This window comes from Geospiza fortis, unplaced genomic scaffold (assembly GCF_000277835.1).
Source record: "Geospiza fortis unplaced genomic scaffold, GeoFor_1.0 scaffold162, whole genome shotgun sequence".
NCBI lineage: Eukaryota > Metazoa > Chordata > Aves > Passeriformes > Thraupidae > Geospiza > Geospiza fortis.
The window spans coordinates 1,559,536-1,569,797 of NW_005054316.1; the positions used below are offsets into that span (position 1 = coordinate 1,559,536).

The 10,262-nt window shown below is 38.4% G+C and overlaps 1 protein-coding gene across 2 annotated transcripts in view; it reads right to left on the bottom strand.

Moving 5' to 3' along the window:
- Positions 1-10,262, bottom strand: part of GRM1 (glutamate metabotropic receptor 1) — a 182,001-nt gene that overhangs the window by 39,255 nt on the left and 132,484 nt on the right. For both annotated transcript variants that reach the window (XM_005420067.2, XM_005420070.2), the window contains exons 4-5: positions 6,448-6,694; positions 122-290 (exon numbers count right to left, since the gene is read on the bottom strand). In XM_005420067.2, the coding sequence (XP_005420124.1) occupies positions 122-290; positions 6,448-6,694 (416 nt within the window). The remainder of the gene's footprint in view (positions 1-121; positions 291-6,447; positions 6,695-10,262) is intronic.

A 10,262-nucleotide genomic window follows, 5' to 3' on the forward strand; every position in this document is an offset into this window, starting at 1 on the left:
GCATTCCTGAAGGAAAGGAAGTCCTACCCATTGGCTGGAAAGGAGCTTGCTTGGGTTTAGGAAAAAACCACTGACTGGATATTCCTATTTCTACAGCAGAAAGTAAGTGTCTGAGGCACACCTTAATCTGGCCCTTCAGGCAAGGCTCACTGCACACCGATCGGACCATTCCGCTCTTATTCATCTGGATCCTGTAGTCATCAATGTTGAGCACACCCTCGTGCCAGGTCCCAACAAGGACGTAGTCGTAGTGGTTGGGCTCTATGTACTGCAGGTTCATGATGTCATATCTGCAAGGAAAAAACGATGAGTCACTGTCCTGCAACATAAAGGACAAAAATTTACCTTGCTCTTCTCTGCCTCTGAATATTCAGGTTATCCCTTAATTCCAGGGACTTGTGTTTCACAAAAACCCAAAATCCTTTAGGATTTGCAGCAGAATCACAGGAAGTGTCAGCTCTGATTGGCACACAATTGCTGATTGCCTGCCTTGCTTGCATAGAACTATGGGTAAAAAGTTGCATGTCCAGGAAGAACTGCACACTGAAGATAGTAAACTCTGCTGAAGATGCACATGTAGGCAATGCCTGGATGCTGCTTGTTCAAATAATTTGTCAAAACTTCTTTAACCTTCCCTTGGTGTCTCCATGCAGGCTGGTTGTGATATAGCCCTTGCTGGGAGCTCTTAAGCAGAAATGCTCAGACCAATCAAACTGGTGTGCCACAAGTTAGCTGTAAGCTCTAAGTTCGCCCATTCATTTTATGCAGCCCAGTGATCCTGTCAGGAAAAGTTAGCACCTCAGTCTCAACATTTACTTCCTCACCCTAGGCAGGGAGGAGAGCCCTTCCCAAGGCTAAGGTAAGGGAAGCATAAAAAACTGCTACAATACATACCCAGCAGCCTGCCCCATTGCCTTCAATGTATTAGACCTGAGGTGTGTGCATCCCTTCTTGATATTTATTATATTCATTCTTTTACCCACAGTGTAGCTTGATTCTTAGTAGAAAATAAGCAAGTATGGAAGAATGAATATTGGAGCATTTACAGAGAGGAAGAATCACAAATAGGCTAAACCCACATCCTGGTCTCTTAAGATGCAAAGGGTGAGGACTTTGTTTAATAAATGACAAGAGAAAGAGCATTGAGAACAAGAAATCAGCATTAGAGCTGAAAATAACAAAGCACCCTATATTTTCCAAGCCTGGGATTTACTGTCTTGCTCTTCTGTACTGGATTATCTGAGTCTCTGGAGAAAAAAATCTTTTGTTCATAATGGGCATTGCCAATCTATACATGCTTTAAGAGTGAAAGGTCAGGTAAGCAAAGCACAAGCCATAAATAAAATTGGGATGTTTGGTTGTGAGCAAAGAGAGACATCCATTTGTTTCTTTTCCATTTTGACGTTCAAATAGGCAAAAATTTCAACTCTCTCTGCACTTCACAGAGGGAAGAGGTGCTAGAATTATTCTCTAGAGTAGAGCAGAGCAATTTTCTTAACTAAGTATTTGTTAAAGAGGATCTAAAGAAATGCATATTTACAGCTGTAATTAGACCTCAGTTTTGCAAATATGCATGCTCAGATAATGCCAGTGCAGAGCTCCATTGAATCACATGTGGAAAGGACCCCTGCCACTGAGTTCAATGGAGCTCCAAGCAGGAGGCAGCTCCATTGGTTAGGAATTGGCCACTAATCAAGGCATTGCTTAGGAAATGGGTAAATTTCAAATTCATTAGGGAACAATTGCTTCTCATATCCCAGTTCTAACACTAAAGGAAGTGCCTAAAAAAAGAAATTCTGTTTCCAGGCTTGTGAAGAATCAGGATAACGAGAAGCAGTGAAAGTCAAGCATTTCATAATGGATACTCAACAGACAGGAGTAAAGCTCAGTGGAAATGTGCATTCCTCTTCCTAGCAAGGAAAATGTACTTGGATTTTAGCTTGACCTGATATTAGACTGACACAAAATCAGTTACTCTGGGCTGGAAAATTAATTCAGGATGGGAAATAAAAGATTGCTAAAACCTCACATTCCCTTAATGGAATTTTTGAGCTCATATACTTTTTTCATTTTTACAAAAATACATCACAAGGCACAGAGTGACATTAATGCAATATCAGTTAAGAGGTTCTTCTGTGTTCTTGTAATACTATTCCCTTTCCTATAGGTTACCTGTCAAAGAATAAAGTATGTAGATTAAAAGCTCTTATACAGCCTTGTGTTATGACAAGTTGTAGTACAATGTTTGCAGCTTTGATATGCAGCTTGAATTTTAAGTGGAGAAATGTGGTCTAGCAAATGCACTTGGTATATGGAGATGTGATTAAGTTCTTTATCCTTTCCTTCTTAATGATAAATCTGTGCTTCGAGCAAAGACAAATTCAGTGCTGGAATACCTGCTCCCATCCCCTTGCTCACATATGTACAACTTTAACAACATTGGGCTGTGTCCATGCTAAAAATTATGACCCCAGAAGAAGAGGATTTGACAAGAGCTGTGAAGCTCTCAGAGTGTGAGACTTCTTGGAGGCAGTTGTATTTCACACACACATGGCAGCATTTAAAGAAGACATTAAAACATTCAGCAGGTAAGAAAACTAATCCTTCTTTTAACATAAGAGCAAGCTCTCTGGTATATTGGGAAATGATGTGACCCAGTAGGTGGTATCTTATGAGCACGTTACTTTTAAGGCAAGCCAGAATATAAGTCATCTGGTCACAGGGACATTCTTATTCCAGTTAATCTGAGATAGCTGAAGCTACCTTTTTCCACAGCCATAATATCTTACTGATGCTGATGTTTGCTATCCTGAAAGACAGGAGGGAAAAGAGCGATGCTGAGCAATGCCGGGATGTAAATGGATGAAATAACCACCCATGAATCCAAATTCTGAAACAAAAATCCATATTTGAAAAAAAAAAAGTTTACATGCAAGTTTGAAGGCTTTGCATAAGGCAAAATTTGATTATTCACTCAAAGCACTGGGGTAGGTAGTGTTGTCATGACTGAAGCCTCAAGAGCTGCTGGAAATTTTGAACTAAATAGACTTACATTGTTCTAAGTCCAAGTCTGGTTAAGATGAAATGTTAGTTAGGTGAAATTTTTCTCTTAGTTTGTGAACCTCAGCATTTCTCCACATATCAAAGGTTCATTGTTGGGGCTGAAAGTTCTCCTGCCTGTTGTCACAAAGCATTTTATGGTCAGAGGTATATGCAAATAATTTGTTCTAGAGAGGAAAGGTTCTTCATACCAAACACAAGGTAAAAGGAGGCAATTACCCAGAATAGACCAGAGGTAAAACATCCAGAGAAGGATGTTGTGTTGATTATTGCATCCTTCACACCTTCTCCAGCCATTTCTGGAAATTTGAGTGATGTGATTGCTACAGAGGAAAGAAATAGGAGCTACTCAATGAAAGCAAAAAGTGCAGTAAATTTACCAGTATGTTCTTAATGACAGTATAGTGAGCACATACAGCTGAGTTTCCAGAGATATAGCCATGTCATTTTTCCCAGAGGCAGTGCAGTCAGCTAAATGACTGCCTTTGTGCTCTTCCAATAAAATTTTCCTTCATATTTCTCCATAAGAGATATTCAAAGAAAAGATTCTTCACAGAAGGAATACACTTTGGCTACATGCTTTGTGTTTTCCAATCTCATTTTGATAAAAACCTTCAAACAATTAATTGAGCCTGATATAGAAAAAGAGTTGTGTCTAAAAAAATGGTTAAGGTTTCATGAAGCTGTATGGGTTTCAAAACAGAAGATTATGGGAGTGCCAGACAAACAACTATAGGCAACTCTATGTGCTCTTCTCATGATGATGACAGTTAAGATTTTGTGGGAGTCAATTGCTCAGAGAACCTCACAGATTTTGAAAATTATGAGAAAGGTTACTGCCTTCTAAGAAGAATATTATTTCACCTTGTGAAGTTGATTTGTTCACATGATTTGAGGACAAGATACCTAAAAAAGCCTTACACATTTGTGTGACATTCTTGCACTTACATAGAGAAGCCAAAAAACTAAGAAATTTCATAGCAGGCTGACTTTGTTATATTTAGGTTTTGTATGTGGTCCATTTTGCTAAGGTACAAGAACTCTTGGGTATTGACACAGTGCTATGATCTGTTCACTGATGCAGAAAGACTTTCCACAGGAAGCTGTGGAAGCACTACAGCCAGTGCAAAGCTACAGATGATTCTGTTAAGCTGCTGCTGCATACGAGGACCTGACAGACTGTGTAGGTCACAGTTCATATACACACAGCCGTTCTCTGATACGATATTGCCCCTGTCATAAATGCCACAGATTGATTCAAGGATTACAGAATGAATAACAAAAAGGTTAATTGAATTTCCTTGCCCAAACTTGCTAGCTCCAACTGGGAAAATATAGATAAGGATCAATAACAAAAAAATTCCCTACCTAAAATAACCTATCAAATTCTAAGTAGGCCAGGGAATCAAGAAAAATGAACCTTGCTATAGACAAAAATGACGGATGGAATAAATTCTATCATTCTGGCATACTCAGAGGAATATCCTGGTATAAACTCTCTTATGTTTTAAATTCAACAACTGTTCAATCAATTTTATGCTTGGTACTGATGAGAGTTGTGGAAATGCTCTTGGGTGACAAAGTAATAAGTAAGAATTAGGCTAAAATTGGAAAATTACATCTAAACAGCAACCCAAATAGCTAACAGAGAGAAAATGCAGCATCTGCAAAGCTGGAGTAATGCTTTTATGGACACAAATAGTGTGCAAAAAGCATAAAGCTACGCTAAGCAGTAATTTCTCTGTATTATCTAAATTATATGTGCAAAGACTTGATTTATGCATTTGTGTTGATAAGTATGTGTTCAAATATAAGGGAATTGCTTGCTTTATTTTCAAAGTCGAACCTCAACCGATCTGTGTCTTCGACTAAAAAATTCTGAAGTCAATGCTCAACAAGACCAAACTGACTAGATTTTGTTACTAATTAAATGTAACAAACTGTTTAAATGCATATATATTGTCATTATATTGCAAAGGTTCCATATCGTTGTTTCCTTAGTGCAAAAATTTCGTCTCTCCTTGATGTTTCTTACGGGCAGCTCCTCTAAGCACTGACTCTTTCTTCTCCTCACAGTGGCCAACTGACTCCAGTTCCCCTCAAGCAACCAATCCACTCCTTTATAACACTCTTCTTCTCACTGGTTACAGCTGTGGCCTCTTAAAGTCAGGCCTGCTCCTAATCTTTAATAATTGGCCCAGCTGCAACTCTTTAGGGGTAAGATTACTTTCTATACTACCTTTATTTTCTTATATTCTATCCTCCTACATATATACTGTTTAAATATGACAACAGAAAATAACCATAATGATCTAGAAAATGGCAAAACATTGGCCAGTTTTGTTAATAAAACCTAGTAATAGAGATAAGGGTTGTTTTAAGACCACTGTGTCTTATGAATACTCATTGGAGGCATGGAAAGACATGAAAACTCTTGTTTGCTCCAGAGCCCTTCCTTTGTGTAGTGTTGGCACTCAGATGCACTTATGCAATAAGCCCAAAGATGGAGTGAGAGAGCCTTTTATAGCACTTCAACAACTCAGTAGGAAAACAAACTTCAGTGAAGCAATCCCTGGGTAGGTTTCAATTAATAATGGACTTTGTACTTCGGCAGCTGAATTAAATGTATTTGTAAAAAAGAAAACAAAGAAAAAAAACCCTCTGTGTTAAAATGGAACACAAAAACTAAACGAAAGGAAAGACCTCTGCCAGTTCGCTACCATAAGAGAAACAAAGGTGACATCCAAGTCCACGAAGGTGCTGCCTTACCCACTGCTGGGGTACATCCTGTCTCTGCTGGGGGGGCTAAACAATAGCAACTGGGACCAGACCCCAAATGAGTGAAACACAGAAACTTCTGTCAAAAGCCCTCTATTATTTGTCCCGCTCTACACAGACCTATCTTTAAATTCAGGGACTGATCTGATTCTATTTGGAGTGAAACAAATTAAGGAGATCATAAAGGATCTTACCAATCAACACTAGTCTCTGGCAAGGTTTCAGTAGAGCTCCAATGGGAAGAGATGAGCTCTATAGCCATCTATTCCAAACCATGTCAGGTAAATTCTTCATTAAATTCCAGTCATTTGTATTAGGCTTTATACATCCTAAAACCCTGGTACTGAGACCCAGTAGTACCTTGCACACCAGAAGTCTGTGAGTTACAAGGTTTTTCATCTCCTGTAGCACCAGAAATTTATAAGCTCTACTGTAGTTCCTGTCTCAATATAAGATACCATGTGTTACCAGTGTTATTCCTGGCTGTTGGAAAGAATGGTCCATGCTTTATGCTTCAGGAAAAAAAGCCAAAGAAATCTACATCACCAAACACAGTAACATTCCCGCTTCCCACCCTCTGGTTTAATAGTTGAGATGAAACCTCTTTACCTTCCAGGGGCATCTCCTTTTTCATCAAACCAAACTTCTTCTCCAGAAACACCAATGAATGAGGATTTGAGGAGGAACTCCAGGAGCTTGCTGCCATCAATTGGCTTCATAGCATCACACAGTCCAACATGTCCAGGGCAAAGGGAATGATGCATGTTCTGCAGCCCATAAGCCATAGCATATATTGCATTGATGACAAATCCCATTTTACTGTCCTGCACATAATTTTCTTCTAAGCTCTCATTGCCTACAATGGTAAGAAAAAAAGGGTTGTTATTAAGAATGATGAAATTACATGAAAATATGAAAAAACAATGATATATAAAAGGGATTTCCTTCTTTCTCTTACAAAGTTTTAGAGGCATAAACAAGGTGCCAGTCAGGGATTTTTAAATACACAAACAAACAAATAAAATACATAAATCCATAAATAAACAAAACACATGCCCACCACCACCCCAGAGATCTTGAATTCATTAAAAGTGAAATGCTTCATGAGAAATCACCTATTTCATCAAGTTGTCATCTTTTGGTGGTCTTTTGTCATTTTTTTGAATTTTTCCTTGTCATTCCACAATATTATTTATTTTAGGGAAGGTTAACCAAGAAGATAGATTTCCACTGAAATAATTTTTAAAGTGATTTCTTTGAAAAATTGACTTTTTGTTACATTTGAAGTTTTTATTTTTTAATCTCATGTTTTTGAGGGTCAACATAGCAATGTCCCTTTCAGTGTTAATAACTAAACAACGTAAATCAGCATCACTTCTCAAGTTATGAGAAACAGTCCTCTTAGTTAAAAGTGGTGCTAGGTATGCCAGTATGGGATTGCTACAGAAAGTTAGCCAAAGTTTGTAACACTAAGTTTTTGTGTAACTGCAGCAGGAGCAGACACTGAAGTCTCCTTGCTCTGATCAGAAACAATGTGGCAGCAGAGATTTCCTCCACACATAGGTTTCTCCCCGCATAGGTTTTCCCTCTGGTCTGCAGCTGGGCCAGCACTGTCAGGGGGTGCTATTTTTGGGTTGCACTTCACATCAGACCCTGCTGGGTCCTGGGCTGCTCCCTGCTTGCCTCCTGCCAGCTGAGCTGCTGCAGAGCACTGCCAGTGCTGACCCCAAGGCACTGCAGACCTCTGCTGCAGGGCCCAAGGCAGCTGGAAGTAAGAAACCTTCCAGTTTTGTTTCTTTCCCCTTGAGTCATTCAATGACAATATGCTCCAGACTGCAAGTTGCTTTTATCTGCAGGCCTCCCACGCTACTCGATGTTTAACAGGCAGTGGCAATCCAGCCAACAAACACTGCCTTTACCACAGGGTGGCCAAACACTGCAAGAGGCTTCCTACAGAGGTGGCCAATGCTTCAAGCCTGTCAGCAATTGGAGCCATTTGAACAAAGCCCTTAACAATCTGCTTTAACTGTTTTTTTGTCTCAGGAACACCTTGTGTACACCAGGGAAGTAGGATGTGTGAGAGACTAGCTGTTAACTGACACTTCTTGAATCCAGGTTGGACAAGATGTTTGTCATTTTAATATGATGAAAGGAGGTAAAAATCTGCAAGTTCACCAAAACTTTCAAGTTGAAAAATAGTTCCTTACCCTAATGCAGCTATGATATGGCTTTCAGATCAAACCATGAAGACTGTCCTTATATTTATCATTGGAAAAGGCTCTGATTTGGTGGGTCTTTTCAGTTTGCTTGCCCTAAAACTCAGAAATTTCAGCTGAGAATTCATAAGACAGCAGAGAGCCCAAATGCAGGGATGTGTATCTTGCTTTCCCTGGGTTGCATTGCAGCTGGGCAAGAAAATTTTGCCTCAGTAACTATTTCACAGATGAGCTTAACATAGCAAACAGACAGGATGGTGAATTTAAAAAGCTTTGTGAATATAGCATAATCTGACTGAATGAGTTCACTACCATTCATTCACCACCACCATCACCAAGCAAGGAGCAGTTTGAAAGAAAGCAGAAAAAAATTCTTTCCAGAGGCAACGTGTCTGTCACTTTCTTTGTGAGAGAAGGTTCACGGCTCCCATTCAAATCATATGAAAAAAACACCACCCAGATTCTTGTTGAGAAACACAGTAAGAATAAAAAAACTTGTATGCAAGATGACAGAACTTTCACCCAGGGAAGTAGAGAGCATGCTAGTGCTTGTGCACCCTCACTTATGTACAGCATAGCCTTGACATCTGTATGCCTGTACATGCTAACATATGGTCTCAGTAAATTATCTATTGGGGCATTTTATCAGCTAATTAGTCCCATAGGACTAGCACACAGTGAATTTATCACTGATTCTGCTTTCTTGTAGCTAGAAAATGAAATTGTTCTCAGTCCCTAAGTGAATGAGACACAGAAAGAACCTGAGCTTGGCACAGCATTCCTCTTGTGAAGCTTCTAAGCAGCAGGTTATGGAAGAGATCACAAAACGCAGGTAGTGCACAGCACTCACTATCTACCCTTTTCTACATGACAGTTTTTCTTATATCTTCCTCATTTTTTAAAATTAGTTAAAAGAAAGAAGCATAAACATCAGTAACGCTTGCAGGAGATAATGATAGCATCCACATGTTTCCTGAGGCAAGCCTTCACGTGGGTGCGGGAGGTAGAAAATGAAATGTAACAGGACTTGCCAATGTTTAAAAAGAGGCCACTCCCTTAAGTATGTATTGACTCAGCAAAACATGCTTTGGATTATCATATTTCAATATAATCTGCACAGCTCCAAGTTGTTGGTTGAAGAATCTCCTTTTGACTATTTTGGCATTAACACATAAATTAAGGTTGCGAGCATATAGTCTGACATTACAGAGATGACTGCCTCAATGTCACCTATAGAAATAATTGTATTGTAGTGGAAAGCAACATGTGAATTGTCTGAATGAATTGTCTCCAGATCAGTAATATAAAAAATTTGTATATAAATATTTTCCAGTAAATCCAGAATGAGAACTCACGTTTTCCCTAAACTTAACTTCCCAGAGTCAAAATCCACTCGATTTAATTTTCATCATTATAAGTTCTTGATGCACTTATGCATTTGAATTTGTAAAATTCACTTAAGACAATCAGTTAGAAATGTGTGAGTTTTTCTAAAAAAATAAATCAAGTAATTGTGTTTAGCCAGAGAAAAAACAATGTTCAATTAAGTTTTCATAGGACAAGTTTTTAATAAATGCAAAAGTATTACTATATTTGTCATCTTTGTATTTTTCCTCAGTAAGACTTTGAAATGTAACAAAAAGCAAAGCAGAACCCTGAACAGTAAAACTTCTTTTTTTTTCTGTGTTTCTCAGCCCTTGGAAGAAAATATTATTGATCTACAGAGGCTAATAGAAAAATATTTTGTTAGTTTTCTTCCTTTTTTTTTTTTTTTTTTAATTTTAGAGACCTTAGCTTTCACTAAGCAAAGAAAAGCTGTAAGTCACATGAATATTGGATTAATTGAACTCATTCAAATTAGACCATTAATTTTTGGATGACCTTGAAGAATTCAGGTGTCCTAAATATTATACTTAATTTCCTATTGCATGTAATGCAAATCTTCCTTTAATAATTTAACAGCTTCTCAGTACTCTGGGTCATTTTTTAAATCACAGTTTTGATCTTAGTCTCTGTTTCTGTCAGTAAATCTTAGAGGATGAGGGTATGTACACACATACACTACTAACCAGAAAAGAAAAGAAGAAAAAAAACAACAAAACCCAACAAAAAACCCAAACATCACATCCTAGCTGCACACAACTGAAAAATGCTCCCAATAGTGCTAAAAGTGATACAGAAATACAGGAAAAAGGAAGGAAGGGGAAA